The 19,116-nt window shown below is 40.1% G+C and overlaps 1 protein-coding gene across 1 annotated transcript in view; it reads right to left on the reverse strand.

Moving 5' to 3' along the window:
* The window catches only part of large1 (LARGE xylosyl- and glucuronyltransferase 1), a 99,847-nt gene that overhangs the window by 15,758 nt on the left and 64,973 nt on the right, over positions 1-19,116 (reverse strand). Inside the window, exons 7-8 of the mRNA XM_054800696.1 lie at positions 5,493-5,597; positions 2,227-2,339 (exon numbers count right to left, since the gene is read on the reverse strand). Of these exons, the coding sequence (XP_054656671.1) occupies positions 2,227-2,339; positions 5,493-5,597 (218 nt within the window). The remainder of the gene's footprint in view (positions 1-2,226; positions 2,340-5,492; positions 5,598-19,116) is intronic.

Consider the following 19,116-nt stretch of genomic DNA (forward strand, 5'->3'; position numbering starts at 1 on the left):
GATAATGGGGAGATCCTTGGCCAAGGTCTGAGTGAAATACCCTGACAATATACATGCATCATGGGATGGAGCTCCGTGGCTGCAAGCCGAGCCGCATGAGAATGCAGTAAAACAGTAAATGGGCTGCATTTACCATTAAAAGGATTAAAGCCCTCTTAAACACTGTTGCTCGTTCACACAACAATAATGGCGTCAAAAAAAGTAAGTATCCTGGTCTGATTTATCACATTTTGACCCTGAGTGTGCGCCAGTTGCCCACCTAACAACCTAATAAGGTCCTTATAATTCAATCACACATTTGACCCTAACGAGGGAAAATGTCCACATCCCCAAAACTGCTGTAAAAATATGACATATGAATATTTTTAAAAGTTTTTTTAAAACTACTTCCGCCTGAAATAAATATGCCAAATAGTAATTCTACAGTATTTAGGGGATTTAAACCATTTAAAAGGGTAGTATGTTTACATAAACCCTCTTTTAAAAAAACAACTAAAAATAAAATTCTCAGGGCATTGAATCGACCGCAACCGGCCTGTTCAGGTTGTTTGTGTCTCTCCTTTGAGCAGACTTTATCATCCATCCATCCATCCATCCTTTTCCACTTATCCGAGGTCAGGTCGCGGGGGCAGCAGCTTAAGCAGGGCAGCCTAAACTTCCCTCTCCCAGCTACTTCATCCAGCTCCTCCTGGTGGACACCGAGACGTTCCCAGGCCAGCTGAGAGACAGTCTCCCGTGTCTTCCCCAAGGCCTCCTACCGATTGGACGTGCTCTGAGGCATCCGGGAGGCATCCTGGCCAAATGCCCGAGCTACCTCATCCAGCTCCTCTCAACGCGAAGGAGCAGCGGTTCTACTCCAAGTTTCTCCCGGATGATGTAATGATGGTCGTGGACCCACCTGAAACCAAGGTGGCTGTGCCTTGTTTGTTTGTTAGAGGCTAATTCTTTTAGGAAGGAATTGTAGTGGGACAAACATGGCGTCGTAGACATTTCAAGAAGTATTTTTGCTTACTATTATTATGTATTATTATTAGGTCCTGAGATAGGTAAATGATTTCCAGCAACATTCATTCTCAAGCATTGTTATTTTTGCTAGTGTTAGATTTAAAACAAAAACTAACACTTGAGGTCCATGGGACAAAAAAAGTATGCTTCCCAAAAACTGCTGTAAAAATATTACATATTAATATTGTTTTCCGCTTTAAAAAGTAAGTTTTTAAAATTACTTTGGCCTGAAATAAATTTTAAATATTAATACTATGTTTTCGATTTTAAGCCTTTATAACGCAATATGTTTACATAACATTTGTTTATTTTTAAAAAGACTAATACATTCCAAGGAGTATTTGCTTATTATTATTATTATTATTATTACTACTCATACATACTATTATGTGTCAATGATTGCCAGTGTTATTTTTTGTAAACAAAAACCCACCCAAAAACTGCTGTGATGCACTATTTTTAAAGGGCTTCCTGGCACACTTCTTTCCTCCATTGTTACCAATTGTTGACAGTGTTGGGTTCCTCATTCATTAGCTAGTATCCTGCTGGGATGACATCATGCAGTTTACATACTGTGGCTGACCACCTCTAAATGTCAGCTAAATCAGGTTTTAGCATTCCAAAGTGTACCATGGCATGCTCAACCCAACCGCACAGTGTTTGACATGATTGTTTGCGTGTTGGATGTGGGGAGTTGTCACAGTTGGGCTACTGGTGGCCACATGTCACTGCTGTTGGCCAGATGTCACCACAGTCCTCTTAAAGCCGCAGTCTAACACTTCTTGGCCTGACTCCAGAGAATGTCCATACCGACCGAGTCTCCAACTGTTCGATTGTTGTTAAATGATTTAAAAATCCGTCTGACTGAACAAAGCTTTTTTCCAGTCAAATGTCACATACAAAAAAAAAAAAGAAAAGATTAATATCTTCATGCGAGGTAGACAAAAAATTCAGCAAATGAACGGCGGAAAATATGACATGGACATTTATAAAAAGTTCAAGCCTATTTTCCTCTGACAAATTAAAAATCAAACAAACACATTACACATTAGGAGTGCAGCAGCGTTAATGACCAGAGTGGAAGTCTTCAAATGCGACTCTAGTTAGGCTGAAGAAATATTTAACTGTACTTCATAATAGTGCATTTAGAATAAAGTCACTTTTTTCCGTCACAATATAAAGCAAGGGAAGATCCTTCACCTAGGAATGTTTGCAAGTTACCTGATCTGCCAATGAAGTGGACAACATGCTCATTAATTCCCGCTCTGCAGTCAACCTCCACATCTGCTCCCATCTCAGCTTTCGTAGTCGATCGAGGAGAAGCAAAATCACCCCTGAAAAGTACACAAAACACCTGATATAAAAAGGTACAGTGGATTACAGCGGTAAGTTGGCCGCGACCAACTCGTCAAGTCCCGGCCCACCTGTTGTTCTTATTACTAAAAAGCGCCCACTTCCGACGTCATTATTGTACACGGTCGACTGCCTTTGTCAACATAAACTTTAGGGGCAATTTCGATGAAAAAAATGGGTCAGTTAATGCTGATGCATTGTAGTATTGTTTCCAATGATCTCTAACCAGCGTGACACGATAACATAACCACTTTCAGCCACAAAATAAAAGAATGGCAGTATTAACCTGGATTCTACCACAGCAACTAAACATGCACCAATTTTATTAGATTTTTTACATTGTTAGCACCTGGAAGATAGATTTGTGCATGCACCAAAGCTTTGTTGTCATGTAGTGAAGACATACAACCAAATGACCGCAGCGCTGTTGGATAATCTGTTAGATATCCCTCACTCTCCTTTAGCTCAAGTAAATGTACAAACAATGGCTGGTTTTGGTTTTGTATCGACACTAGACACCCTGTCCGAGGTGCGTGGACTTAAACAGGTTCCACCGTATTAAGAAGCAGAGCGATCCATATCATTCTACCCCAGTTATAGTGATTTAAGTCCCATTCATGAGGCTCTGAATCAAAGCTTTGTGTTTGCTGAGATAAAGCTGCAGACGATAAGCCTGCAAACAGACTGGCACAAGATGTAGAAAATATGTTAAATCCTGCTGTGGAAACACAAATCATTCCGAAAAACTTTGTTCCACAACACACACAAAAAGGAACTCTTGGGGAAACAACAAAAGTACTTTCCCCCAAGTTCCCTTGCTAATAAAATAAATCTTCCTGGCAGCTACAAATAAAATTAGGCAGCCAATTTTCAGTACGGGAAAAAGATGTGGTGGATTACTTTTGAAGACTGAAGCAAACTAACCATCCTTCACAGTCCTGCTGTGCTCCATCTGTTGGTATGGCCGCACATACACAAAAGCCCACCAACCACAGCTGGACTTGAGCGGTTGTGTCCACTTTCTGTGTCAGTCTCTGTGGAATTCCCAGCGGCAGAATGTTTAACAACTCAGGGAAGTTGAAAGGTGTTTTATTAAGTCAACAGAAAGATTGGTCGGTCATCAAGACCCGCTGAACTTGAATGAAAGACGCTTTTATGTAAGGCACATGTAAATAAACAAATGCATGACCAATTTTGGACATGTCACTTTTTGTCACCATATAAAAATAATGAAAACTACATGTTTGAATATCTCTTAACACACATAACACTATGTCTCAGTTTTTTGTCGTTTCCGGCTAAAAGATACACATTCGCCAATTTTTCAAGGGTATAAATGATGTTGTGCTTAACTGTACAGTCCCTCGTTTATTGTGGTTCCAGACCCGACCGTGAAGTGAATTTCTGTGATAATAAATGGAATATTTTGAAAGAGCATAGAAAACCTTTTTGACTTTCTAAATACGATTTTTACCATTATCAGAGCCCTGTAGACAAGAAATAAAACACCTATGGTCACTTTTACACTCCTATTATTCGTTGTTTGCAACACATTGCTCAACTGTAATGCGCAGGCTACGAGATCACTGCAGGGACACAAGAGACAGCAGCCACTTCAAACATAGCATGATACCGAGCTAACCTTCAATTTGTGTTCTAAACTTAGTGTTTCAAACGGTGTGCGAAGAAGAACAAAGTAAGAAGCCAAAAACTTACCACTTCCACATGGAATGGGAGGAGAACTTTGTTTTCCCCACTCTATAATGTCGGACATGCCATGGCAGACTCCATGCAGTCTTAAATCAATCTAATCTGATGTCATGTCTCATCAATGTAACATTACTGACGCCTAGTGACCAGAATACAGTACTACATATAACTTGTCTTTCAATATTTTTTAACTGATTGTCCATAGTCAACCACCAAACAGCAGTAATGTACTAATCAATTCTCGAAAAAAAAAACCGCAATATAGTGACACAAAGCTAAGATGTGGACACATTGTCCAGATTGATTTGCATATACTCGCCTACATTGGATTTGCTTTAGCATTTTTAATACACAAAATGTATCGAAGTGGGCCCTTCTTCCTTCAATTTTTCTATATGCGCTTCACTGGAAAAGATTTGGACACGCCTGTTATAAGTATTTTAACTTTTTTGATTCATGAATTTTGAGGGGGGAAAAAAATGCCCGAGCCCTAACCTTCTAACTTTGAAATTCAATGCAAATTTGACAGTGTGTGTTGTGGCAAGACTCCAAATTATTTGGAGTGTCTCCCTGCGGGGCTTTGCGAAGCACAAAGAGCTCTCTTATAGCATGAAAGTATTACAGTTTAACCATAATGCAGTGCTGAAAGTATTTCACAATGAAATTATAAGCACATGCTTAATCATTGCTGGACATAACGTAATGAGAATGCTATGCTCAAGTACCTTCTGATAAACGCAAACATATAAACATCACTGCCACTAATTGAATTACTTGATTGAATTAATTCATATGGAAATAATTGAAAATATCTACAAAAAATATGCACATTGTGTTCTGTTGCACTTTGTATTCATCAGAGAACAAATCCACAAGCAACTGATTGGACACTCTTCGAAGACGTCAATGTCCATACCTGGTTGGACATCAAAGTAATAATGACTACCCATGACAATTGATTGAGCTCCAGCTTCCCCGTCACCAAATACATAATAAGCAGCAAGAGATGGATGGATAATAAAGAGCTACAAGCATAAAAATCTTGTTTCTGTTTCCCTCAGCTTAGAACAATAGGTAGCAATTTGCTTCCACAAAGCTCACAATGTCACCATAGAAGTGCAGTGAAATCAACATAATTCAGGCTAATAGCTACTTTAGCCACTGGCCTGCATGTATCAATCAGATTCCAGTCTGGGGAAATATACATTTCCTGTCAAATAACCTGTTCAAAACATTATGTTCCACAGGAGACATTTTCACACCAACAGCTGAGTAGAGCAACCCACATTTTAAAGCGCATGCAGAGGTAGATAAAGCTGCAGGATGCTGACCACTCGTGCTATTTGAAATGTAGCTGAAGATGTCCGCAGCCACAGCTGTCAATGCCAATGTTTTTTGACCCAGTTACGATTTGCCGTACTCACCCGTGTTGAAGCCCCTCCCCAGTGCAGGCCATGGCCGATGGTTCTTCCACAGGTTCCCCAGGTACCAGTCACTCTGGTTCTCCACCAGACCCAGAACCTGCTGGCCTGAAACAAACACCAATATCTATTTTAAATAATAGTTTCCCCTCATATACTTAATCGAGTATATCATTGCAGCGTGAGTTATTTATGGTAAGAACAATAATTTATCATTTCTACACTCCATGCCTTTTCAAGAGGGGAGTGAACAGTTTTTGTGTATTATCATAAAGTCAGGATAAAAGAGAATTTGATGTAAAATACAGTATCTGTCCCATCTACGCCGAACACACTGCACTTTCATCCAGTAAAAAAAAAAGAAAAAAAAAGTCTAAGGAAATATCAATAGATTTTCACATCAATCACACAAACATCCACAATCCAAGTCCACCCTTGGCTGTTGTATGTGATGTGTTATCAAGGTTCACACACCTTTTCTAAGTTCAATAAAACACTTTTTGCTTCCATTTTTCATTAATTGAAGTCAAAGATGCAAGACTTCCAGTGAACAACTAAGCAGCTGAGTCATATAGATGGCTCGCACCGATGCCGGGTTAGTTTCATGTTTTGTTTTTTGTTTTTTCACAACAGCATTTCTTTATTGTATACATGACAATAGCATTAGATTATTATGTCTAAGGGTTTGGAGTGCACCTCTCTCAGACTTTGCTTTTTCACCATTCCACCAGAGGTTAGGCAAGCAAGCTGGTCTACGAGCTCCAAAAAAAATTGGGACCACTGATTTATATATTCAAATTTTCGTCACAGGACTGCAGTAAGAATTTCTTTATACATGCTCGATCAACAGGTTTTCTTTTGGTGGATTGGTAGAGCACATATGGTGGACTGCGCTTATGTCGACAGACTCGATACCACACTGACTGGCTGGCTGACGTCGCCATAACCGAAACCGATACAAGCACTGCTTGCACATTTACTTGTGACTTCGTCCACAGATGTAAGGAAAATGGCTGATTAAAGAATTTTTGAACCTACAGCAGTTTGTTCAACATTTTGCTCTGAACAGAAAGTCACTATGTGCATGATTTAATGCTGTGTACCGAGACAGCTGTTCTTGTTTTACGCTGCTTAGTGATACTGATGAAGTTAACAATAAACAAACCCATTTTTCAAAAAAAGGACCACTTTGGGTCTCAACATTTGTGTTGATAAATGCGAAAACGGTGGACCAGGGTTAGATGAGTTGGTCGACATAGATGGGTTGTTGACATAAGCGGACCGACTTAAATGAGTTCTGCTCAAATACATATTTAAGTTAACGTACCGAGAGGTCAATTTATCTCCATGTTAATTAGCGCCATTTCACTCACTAGACCTGTGTGGCCCGTATGGAGACCATTTGCTGCCTGCGGCTGTTTTTTTTTTTTTTTTTTTTTTTTTTTTTAAATTGGCCTGTGGTGCATTCTAAAAATATTGACTTGAACAAAAAACTAAAAAAAAAAAAAAAAAAAGATATGGAAAAAACAGCCAGAATTTTACAAGGATAAAGTAAAAAAAAAGAAAAAAAAAAAGAGAAAAAACAGTCGCAATTCTACAAGAATGAACTTGTAATATGAAAAATGTCATTTTAGTTGAAATATATATAAAAAAATTGTAATATTCTGAAAAACAAAACAAAATATAGTAATAATAATAATTATTATTGTTTTTTTGAAAATTAGCTTGGTGAAAAAGTTATATTATGGGAATAAAGTCATAATGATACAAGAAGAAAATCTACAAAGATTATGTAAGAAGGATACTGAAATATTTATAACAGCAAAAATGGAAAAAAGAGCAAAGACTGAAGTTCATATTAATAATAGGCTTTTTCACCTACATCACAAAGCTGAGATGCATTTCTTTCTTGAAATACATATAACTTCTTAGCATATCTCTGCAAAATATCAAAGTGGCCCTAACCTTAACCCATCCTTTTATTTTTCATTATGTGACCCTCGGTGGTAATAGTTTGGCCATTCCTGCACTGTACCAGTGATTAGCAACGAGGGGTACGCATACCCCTGGTGGTACACAAGCAAATTGCAGGGACTACATGGCAACATGCAATTTCCAAGATGATAAGTAAATATTCTCAGTAATTTCATATTAAGCCAGACAATAAAATGGAGCGTGCACGCTATAACTAGCTTCCCCAGGGAGACAATAACCTGTGGCACAGCTGCACCAAAATCAGAACAGTTGTACATATGTTTGGAGAATGATCAGCACGTATGAGTGGGGGTTGGGGGGCCACTCATGGTATGACAAAAAGGCTCTGGGGGTACATGAGACAAAAAAGGTTGGGAAACACTGCAGTAGATCCTTATTCCAGTTTCCAATCAGACAACTGCTCACACGGGGTGGCATTGTTGATTGAATGGGTGAAAAGGCACTGAATCGGGGAAATGTTTACAAATGGGTGTAAACAAAGTGATGTGGACCAGAGAAAACTGATGTTCCTTCATGTAACTTTTTACACGTCTGAAACAAGCAAACCATTCCATACAAAGAGTGAATTATGCTATAAAAACAATACTTTAAGCCAGTGGTTCTCGATTGTTTTCTGTCATGCTCCCACTGGGGGGGACAGAAATGTTTTCCACCCCCACCGATTTGAAATATTATTGAGAAACTGATCAAATCTATTTATTTATCTGTACTGTACAGACTGAACTCGAAACTAAAACCCGCGAAACGCCACAAAATGGAGAGCAGTGAAGCATACAAGAGTATTTAAGTGTCAAATTGCATGCAGAGTACAAATTCATACACATTGGCAGGTCTGCACTAATATTGAAAGTCCTCCCTGCCTCTCACTCAACAGTTCACCGCGCCTCCCCAGGGGGGCCCGCCCTACTATTTGACAAGCACTGCTTTAAGCTGAGAAGACCCACCAAAACCACTCATATTGTCTGCATACAGGAAACGGTCGGAGGGGATCAGCGTCCAGCACTTCAGGGCCACCTTAATCCCCTCATAAAGCCGGCTTTTATGCCAGCAGCCAACTGCAAAGTGGGGGAGAACTTCAAATGCCACCTGACACTGCCATGACAAAAGGTACTCAGGGAGTTCAATAATTAGCTCATACGAATTTAAAGATTTAGGGCTTCTGGATGGTATAAACAGGAGAAGGAAAGGGGTAGAACTTAATAAAGAGGAGAAATCCAGCTGTTAAATCTGAGAGAGGGGAAGGAAGGATGCGTGTGGGCTTAAGTGGGAAGATCTGAAGGCACGCTGGGCGGATCTAAAGGTCAAGGAGACAGGCCTTAAGGAAGAGACAGGATGTAGGGGAGGAAGCTCATTATGGAACACTTGAGGAGGCAGCGACGACTTAAAGAAATGATTAGACCCAAACTGTAGAAAGATGCTCCTTATAGCGTGAAGGAATTACTAGGACTCATGTCGACGTCATTGAAACCGAAACTGAAACCATTGCTTGCTTGCTTGCCAGAAACCTAAAAGAAAATGGGTGATAATGTCGGGTTTTTGAACCTACAGCAGTTTTTTGACAGTCACCTCCATTTGTGCAAAATTTAAATGTGCGAATTCTGTTAGCGGTGGAAAGCGGGATGAAAGAACGAATGAGAAGTCTCCCGCAAAAGAGGAAATGACCTTTGATCCTTTGAAGCTTTGCAGGAAGAGGCAGTTACTTTCCTGTTGCCCCTCCCACCCTTCGCAGTTTGCCTTTGCCACATGAGCAATGACGATCAAGCTAAAGGGATAGTTTGGACTTTTTGACATGAAGTTGCAGTACATCCCAATCAGCAGTGGACTACATCAACAGTGACTTACCCCTCCCATTTAGTCCCGCTAATCCAGTTCTGGTCGGTTTTCCGTGACGAGGAACATAGTTCTGCTTAGTTGCTGGGTCAGTTAAGTAGAGAGTTTGGCTTCTCAAAACAATATGCGTCATAAATAAAAAAAATCAGGCCTCAAAAATCGCTCAGCGTTATATCTGTCTCCCGCCGGGGCCCTGCACACTGTCGCCTCTCCGTACGCGTGTATGTGATGAAGACGTTCGCATCTTCTTCCGCTGAACACACGTAAACAAGATGGCCACGGCGCTCTGTCGCAGACGAAGATGCTTGTGTATGTGATGAAGATGCACTATTTTTATCACATATCACATACACGCGCATCTTGTTTTGAGAAGCCAAACCCTTTACTTAAATGACCCAGCAACTACGCAGAACTACGTTCTTCGTCACGGAAATCCGACCAGAACTGGACAAAATGTCGACATAAACTGATTGATTTTATAGATAAATTATTCCTTTGGGTCTCAAATTTGATGTAGACAGAAGCGGTCGACCATGTATCTCCTTAAGCTGTCACTTTTTAGTAACAAGAAGAACATGGCGCATCAGGACTTGAGTTGGTAAACGCAAGATGAGTTGTCGACATAAACAGGGTGAACTTAAACTTACTACTGCATGTTAACTAACTTGTCCTGTACGCCGTTTGGTGCTGGGCATGTTTTACGAGAATTAAACTTGTGCACAGGTCGCTGATGAATTCCTTCTGACTACCAAATCGTTTTTATTGCGGCTTTGAAATCGCTCAGCTTCAACCAAGACTTGCAAAATAAAGAGGATATGACTGATGGCAGTGTCATAAAAAAAAACCAAACACATTTACACAATGACCTTCCTAATTTAGAATGAAATTAAGAAATTTTAATAAGGAAAAAAACAAACAAACTGCGGGGCACTGGCAGCCTTTCCTAGCTGTCAAATTATAAGACAAAGAGACTTGGCAGACAGGAAAAAGAAAGCAAGGACACAAACAAGTACAACGAAATAAAAATATGCCCCGGAAGTGCATACGTCACAGTTCTCTGAATTCAAACACCACACACAGCTGCCAGCCGAAGTAACTGAATCAGCTTTTTTCATATTCTCCTGAACTGAAAAATGCGCATTACACACTTGAGATGCTATTGATTTGGCAAATTACCAGCCTGCTTTCAAGGCCCTGTAGAATTAGTCAATACTTGCTATTTAACAAAGAAATACATACAATTTAATATGCGGCGCATGCATGACCCATTGCAAAAAAAGCCCTCACATTAACTTCAGGTCATCCACAATCCAGATTTTTAGAGTGAGGTGAGGGTTCTTTAAATTGCTGTTAAAAGGTACTAAGAGAGGTTTTAATGGTTGGGCGTTATGTTTTGGGAATATAAAATAAAACAGGCTTTCACAAAACTGGGATCCCTCTTCAACCATCAGTGTCAGACAAAAACGGTTGTCAATGCATGTTGACTTGTGACTTTGGTCAGAGACATAAGGACAAATGGTGATAACAAATTTTTGAACCGTTGGCAGTTACTTGACATGATTTTCTTCCATCCACCAATCCATTTTCTATGCCGCTTATCCTCATTAGGGTCGTGGGTATGCTGGAGCCTATCCCAGATGCCTTCGAGCGAGAGGCGGGGTACACCCTGGACTGGTCGGTGATTTGACTCCATTTGTGCATATTTTAATTTTGTTTCGTCTGTTTTATATGATTTATACTCTCACTGAGCTGTTGTGGCGATTTCCTTGTATGGCTTGACTACAACAACAATAAGTCTTCTGTACATGCACAAATCTTTCTTCTGGTGGCAACAAATCTGAAATGCGTGCTTTTAGGTAGAATCCAGGTTAATACTCCCATGGGTTTATTTTGAAGTTACTAAGGCGGTGCAACTCGACAGTAGTTATGTTTCGGACATTGTTTTATGCTGCCGTTTAGAAATGATCAAGTTAACAGTTTCTTTTTAGAGAAATTCGGTCTCAAATGTTATACGTATTGACATCGATTTAAAGGGATAGTTGGGATTTTTTGACATGAAGTTGTATGACATCAGCAGTGTGGTGCATCAGGAGTGACGTACCCCTCCAATTGGTCCCGTGAGTCCAGTTCTGGTCGGAGATCCGTGACGAGGAATGCAGTTACAGTATGCTTTTGTTGCTGAGGCCATTTAAGTCAAGAGTTTGGCTTCTCAAAACAACATGCGTTCAAAAAAGTAGTACCTTTGTATCACAAAAATGCCTCCTCAAAAAAATAAATGAATAAAAATCCAACCTTGCAAATCGCATCGCGCTATATTTGTCTCCCGCCGTGTCCCTGCACACTGTCCATTCTTGTGTATGTGATGAAGACGTTTGCATCTTCTTCCGCCGTGGAACACGCACGTAGACAATATAGTCGCGGAAGAAGATGCGAGCGTAAAAGGCCCCAGCAACTAAGCGGAACTACATTGCATGTCACGGACCTCCGACCACAACTGGATTTTAGTAATAAGAATAGCACACTGGACCGGGACTTATTGACTTGGTCGACATAGACGGGTAGTCGACTTAAATGGATTCCCTGTATATTGTTTTTGTACATTTTATTACAAAGCGGTGAAAGAGAAGGAAAAAGCGTTGGCGACAAGATGTGGGCAGTCAACAAGAGCACAGTGGTGTCCATTGTGTCACAATGGCCCTGCCAAAATGCTTGCCGTTAGTAAGGTTTTACTGTGTTTCTTTGTGTACTTCCAACAGTCCCAACTGAAGATGAACAGATGGAGTTGGAGCTAATAAATGTTGAATATTTACTAGTGTTACTGCAATGCAGCAAAGAGGGCAGACCAAAGGGAGGGGATGCTGTGGCAATGAGCATGTGGAAGAAATGTGACACCACAAAGCTCATTTTACTGGAAGCGACAGTACAGAGAAGTGCAGAAAAACACACAGGTAAATTGTTAGCTGGCAAGACAAGGCAAGTGACTGTCACCAGGACATCATCACTGTCCCTGTGCCCTTGAACAGCAACTGATCAGCTAAAAAGCCTCTTTGTCACACGGGGTTTGAAGTGCTGAATCAGAGAGAAATGATGTCTCCTTCACTTAGGAAACAGCAATACACTAAGTGCTGCTAATTCAAGGGCAGGTAGTTGGCCATGTTACACTCCCAAAGCATCACCTGCCATTAGCTATGTTGTCCAATGATGACAGGGTACTAAGTAGCTTCAAATGGCAACTTGCTCTATCAGCTAAATTTAATTTCCAGTCTTTCCAAAAGGTTTTTATTGGAATATGCTGTCTAAAGTGAAAACTTTCACATATTTTTCAATGAATTGCAGTAAAAGTTGAGGAATTTAAGGTATTTTCCCGAAGTTTTTACCATGTACAGTGTATTGTAGTGCAAATGAGAATAACAGTGGGACAACAAATTATGCCACTGACTTTCATATGTCTGATAACATCGGTGGGCCGATATTGGCATAAAAATGTAATATCGGCCAATATCGATATCAGTTTTTTTTTTCCCCTATAATGAAAACCGATATAGCCCTTTAAGTGCCACACGCAACATTGCTGTCGCCATAACAGTAAACACATATACTTGAGCCGATGCTTTGCTTAAGCGTGTTCGGGGTGGCAGGACGTGGTGGGTTGTCAAAACACAGCTAATGGTGTGGGGAATGTAAAAAAACGCAGAAATAGCGGCAGGCAGACGCGGTAGTTTGCTTGCCGAGATGTTTACAGTCACGTCGAGAAGCTAATTGATGATTCTGTATCCATTAGTTTCACAACAGATATGAGTTAATTCCATATCATACACACACACGCACACACACACGGACCATTTCCGTGGAAAAGTATGTGATTGGCATATGCCCACAATGCCAATCACCTGTGGCTCGTACTATTGCAGCCTGTAGAAAACCCTGTGTGCAGTGTAGTGTCCTGTTCTAATGATGTAAAGCTGGCATCCTGCAACACATGCCACAAAAAATATCACGCCAGAGTAACACGGGGTAGAACACTTAACAGAGTATGTTGAGTTTTCAAGGCTCACGGTGCAGCAACAGTCTGTGAAATGGCAACTAACACAGTCAACGCTCGTCTGTATGTGAGTGACAGTCAGAAGGCGACGCAAATAACCCAAAAAATAATTAATTAATCTGACTAGATGAGCGGCCTTTCTTTGCGGCGGAAGACAACGGGTTCCACTGACTGCTCTCTCTCCTGGAGCACCTCTATGTGCTACCTGGAAGTTGAAGGTAAAATGAGCTGGACAAGAGTCTGACAATATGCAAGCATGGTCATACAAGCTTAAATATTTTGGTAACACGAGAAATATGAGAATGCATGTAGCACGTTTCCAACCGAACCAGGAGGAAAAACAGCCAGCTGAAGTTGCTGCCAACCAGAGAACCATTGAGCAGGTGATACCTAATTTTCCACCCAACTCGGAAACGGCAAAGCGAATCACAAAGTCAATCGCAACTTTTATTGCGAAGGTTTTGTGGCTGTATTCGGTTGTTGAAAAGCAGGGCTTTCGTGCTTTGTTGAGCACTTTGGAACCCAGATATAACGTTCCATCGCAACGTTATTTCAGTGACACTGAAACTGTGAAAAAGGGCAGCCCAGTTTTCTTGGTTATTCATAATATACTGACATCTGCAAGCATTATTCTTGTACGAGAGCCGCTGGTACAGAAGTCTATATTGTATGAAAGCTGTTTTTGACTTTGCTATACAGCAAAAATATTATTTTGTGAGAGATTGTATGCTCAGGATTTTAGTTTGAATTCAGAAGTCTTTTATTTATTTGTGAATAATAGCAATTTTTTTATGTTGGTTACTCAGAATATGCTGACGTTTGCTGACCAGCCAACATTTGCTGGTGGAAATATGTTGGTAGACGTAACCTTCTAATTATTAAAAGATAATGGAAGTAAATTCATCCGTTTCATGTTTATTCAAATTGTGGGTCATTACAAATATGCTTTGTTTTAGTAGTACACAGTGAGTAAAAAGAAATTATATATAGAAAAAAAATGATGCATGAAAAAACTATTGATCACAAAAAAAGATGCATCAATAGTCGTTTGATCATCTCACCGCAGGCCTCTGAATCGTAATCATATCGAATCATGAGGTGGCCAGAGATTCCCACCCCTATTCCTAAATATCCCATGTTACGACATGGACACCTGCGGCTTATAAACAGGTGCGGCCTATGTATGTACAATTTTTTTTTCTCTTTAAATTTAGTGAATGCGTCTTATATGCCGAAATTACGGTAAAGTGATATTATGGTTCCCATTTTCAGATCGTATAGCCACTAGCACGAGTGCAACCAGGAATTCTGGGTCCCATGAAAAGAAAAAAAAAAGTTACTAAAAAATAAGAAGGGGGGACCCAATGTAAGTATTTATTTTTGGGGGGCCACTGGCAGTCAGGGCAGTTGGAACTGTCCTAACTTCCCTCCCTATACGACGCACCTGGCCAACAGCACTCATCATAAAAAAAATTACATTTTTTTTTACAGTTAATATATGAGTTCTGTATTGGTATTGGCCAAACTCAGTCATGGAAGATCAGTATCGGAATCGGCAGCACAAATCCCTGATCAGAGTGGACCTAATACTAAAACACATACACGCATACACACAGTATATGCAGTTTTGCTTGCTAACCAATCTTAATCTAATGAAATCAGAAACAGAAAATACAATGAAACCTTATAGTGGTTAACCAGATGTTTCACCTTGGCTGGAAAAACAGAGATAGTGAACAAAAGTGAAAGATCCAACCTATACCCGCTTGAGAAACTACGTAACGAGCTGTAATCAAGAATGTCTTCCATCATCACCATCTCAGTTATTCAACTCCTTCATTTTCTTCTCTCTTATCATTGCTGCTCTTGCACTTTAAAATCAGTGACAGACTATATTCACTAAGAACTTGGGGGGGCTAAAAACTTGTCTCATTACAATATATTCCAAAAATATCTCTTTACTCCATTTCTGCTGCATCAACAACATGTTGATAAAGACGACACAGCAGACAGTAGACGTGGTTTGAATACTATACAGGAAAGTAAATATTTAAGACGACTGTCAAAATGCCATGATACCTTTAAGGAGCTGTGTGATTACAGGAGAACGGAAGTGTCTGGCGATTTTTATTGCAGTGCACTGTGGTGATGGGAGCCGTCACGCTCCACCAGGCACTGAACTGAGAGAGGAAATGAGAAGTGCTTTTCCCAGACATTGGAATCTCGTGTCTCGTAATTCATCGATTTCTTCAATCAGTGCTGCCATGTTTTTCTGACCCTTGAACATTGCAAAACCATGTCAATGAAGTCACGTGGACAGAGCGACAAACTTGGATAAAAAATAGCCATTGCAAAGAAAAAGAAGAACAAGAGGGGAAAAAAAAAGTCCAATGCTAATGTGGGCAAAGAATATGTAGATTTTTGAGTCTGTATGTAAATATGACCACATGTAAATGCAACAAAATCTCAAATACATTCTAAATTCTAAAAAGGCATTAATTCCCATGATGTGACTGACCATACTCACTATCCAGTCACGTTATACAATGCCTTGAGGAAATTCAAAGTTGGATCAGTGCCTTGATGACGTGATTGATTTCAAAATTTGGAGTCTGAACCACATGCCAAATATATTCACATTTTTTTTCCCATCCTTGGGCACTGATGAACTTGCAATACACCTACACTCATTAGTATTCTAATGTTACAAAATAATTAATGAAAGCTATAGGATATTGCATCTGGGCATTGCAGAGCCTAATTTAGAAGATGAGGACCATGATGATACACAGAGGAATGCACAAAGCCGTTTTGCATTACACGCTTTGTCTGTTGTTTTTCCTCGAGACGTGTCCTGGCTAAAAAGAAAATAACAGAACGTACTTTTATGACCCACAAGTACATAAAACCCACCTCTCAAATACATTTATTCCATATTTGTGACATTCTCCAGACACATGAGAGTACAATGCATGTCACCGGCCTCATGAAGGATTTGCTATGAAAAAAGTGTGTGGTGAAACAAAAGCATTAACATCTCCAGGACACATGTACATCATGTTCATAAAAAGGTAGTTGTAACATACCTATTGAAGAGAAATGGGCCTGGACTATACACAGCTCCTGGGAGATGTTGAAGAATTAATGAGTTCAAATGTATAACAACGCACTGTTCAATCTCCCGCAGACCTCTACATTAAATGCCTAACCTCAACCTGCCTGCCCTCTGCTGCTTGATACACACAGGTGTAGGCCTCTTGAATTTGTCAAAGTGGCAAGGGTCATGGATTGTACTTTCTGGAGGGCATGGTATATGGGAATGAAGGTAAAATGAAATATGGGGTCTTGAGTGGTACTCTAATTTCCCTCGGGCTCTTACTCAACCCTAGAATATCTGCTGATTAGAACTGAGGGGGAATTCCAGGAAACCAGCGGGGATCTCTGGCATTGGATGGATAAACGATGTACATCACTCTTGTGGTCTTCCAAACCGTCAGCAAAAAACACACATTAAGCATTCGGGGAGGGAAAACTGAACACACTCCATTGCTCAACTTCCAAGAATGCAAGAAATGCTGAAAGAAAAGGCCTGCAGGCAAGGACGGCAAACAATTGATTTGCACAGCGTTTTACTGACAAAGTGTCAAATCCAACCGGAAACACGGGGGTTCAGTCAATCAACAATTATGCCTGTCTGGAAGAAAATAACCTGGATGCTTCGAAAGATTAAGACTACATTTAAAATACGGCTAAACAATACATGCAGCGAGCAGTTAGAATAATGAAATCCAATAGAAAACAACATTGAATGACAATGCAAGTACAATACAACACAGGAACACCTCAAGCAGCTTCCGCAAGTCATTATGTACTAAATAAAGACAATAAAATGACTGGATGGTCCAAAGCAGAGTTGGTAATGTAACATAGGACTATATACTGTATGTGGGTTATTGATTGGAGGATTGCAGGCTTTTATAGACTAGGCCAAGAACATCCAAATAATGCATCAAACTTAATGTACTGTGGTGATGTAGGGCTTCACAAAGTTTGTGTCCTTTGTTCTAACGATGCTGGAACAGCAGACTTACTGTAGGTGTGCTGACACAACAGCAGCTTAGCAAAGATGGGAAACTTTTTCTTTAGATGTTTCTTTTCTTCATTTTCAGACAAGTCTAAGTATATTACATACATGCTACATGTTTTTTTTTTTTTTTTACCATTGACCTTGTTTTTCTTTATGCTGACAGAAAGTTATTACTGTTTTTTTATTTATTTATTAAAAAACAAAACAAATATTTCTGGCTGATGTGATCTTAAAAGACTGACAAAGTGGGAAACATTTTTGGGAAGCTGACATTTTTTGCTATGAGGATCAAACATGTATGTGGATTTTAAGGACCTGTTAAGGGTAAGGGTGAATTAGGATCCTACATTTTTTGTCTGTGAAGTCCTATTGTGCAATGGCACATTTTCCAGTGTGTTTTATCATACACCAGATTTTGGTGGCTTGTGCTAATTCGATAAATTAGACCACTAAATACATTTAAAGGGATAGTTCGTTTTTGACATGAAGTTGTATGACATCCCCAGCAGCGGTAGATTTGGTCCCGCGAGTCCAGTTCTGGTCGGATTTCCGTGACGAGGAACATAGATCTGCTTAGTTGTTGGGTCATTTAAGTAAAGAGTTTGGCTTCTCAAAACAATATGCGTTCAAAAGAGTAACACATTTGCATCATACAAATGCCTCACAGACCTCACAAATCGCAAATGGGGGGGGGGGGGGGGGGGGGGGGGGGTAAGTCACTGTTGAAATAGTCCACTGCTGATGGGGATGTCATACAACTTCATGTAAAAAAAAATCTGAACTGTCCCTTTAAGAGCCATACTGGCAAAGGCTTTGTGATACATCCACAGTCTTAACTGTGTTCAACAAGTTCAATTCAGTTCAACAACATCCTTGACCAAGTGCAACTTTGTGAACACTTTTACTTTTAAACATAACAGGGTCAGACGTCTTAGCCAGACTGGACAGGGAGTGGGTGGCAGAGGTGGTGCATTGGAGTCAACTGTTAATTAAGATTGATCCAAACCGCTGCCGGCTGCATCGCTCCAGAGGACAGCAGTACCGATAAATCTTTGAAGGCATTCCCTACCACCTAATGCCTATGTGACTTCCTCCAACCTTTACTTTTGCCGATGAATTAACCCGCAGGACATTGTGCCCTGTGACACATGCAGACTTTTCACATCGCTGTCTGTTATCGTCTTGATAGCATGGCAATATGGACAAGGCACACAGTGCCTGGGCAGACTACATTATTGGGGAACTAACTATCAGACAGCTTTTCACACTGCCATGTGTGACTTATGTATATGTCACAACTATATACATGCACAGGAAATAGAAATTCATTATATCACATCTATATAACCTGTATAAATGCATTAGAACTCATAATAAATTACTGGAGCACCTCAATATATCCCAATGTGAATCGACCAGTTGCTTATGACACTTGGGCGTAGCACTTGATTTATCTATTAATTGTTCATTAAGAATTCTGTTTCTAGATGGAACTGACTAAAGTAATTAGGTGCACTACTGGTTGCAAGTAGCAGAGGCTTTAGGGCTTGACATTTTTTTTTTGTCCACACAGTGTTGGATCAGTAAGTAGTCACATCCACATGAGAACAGATGACGTAGGGTGAGAATTAGGGTCCTAAATTTGGTCCGTCGTCTTCCGCTTGTCTTGACTA

The sequence above is a fragment of the Dunckerocampus dactyliophorus genome, chromosome 15 (assembly GCF_027744805.1).
Source record: "Dunckerocampus dactyliophorus isolate RoL2022-P2 chromosome 15, RoL_Ddac_1.1, whole genome shotgun sequence".
Lineage (NCBI taxonomy): Eukaryota > Metazoa > Chordata > Actinopteri > Syngnathiformes > Syngnathidae > Dunckerocampus > Dunckerocampus dactyliophorus.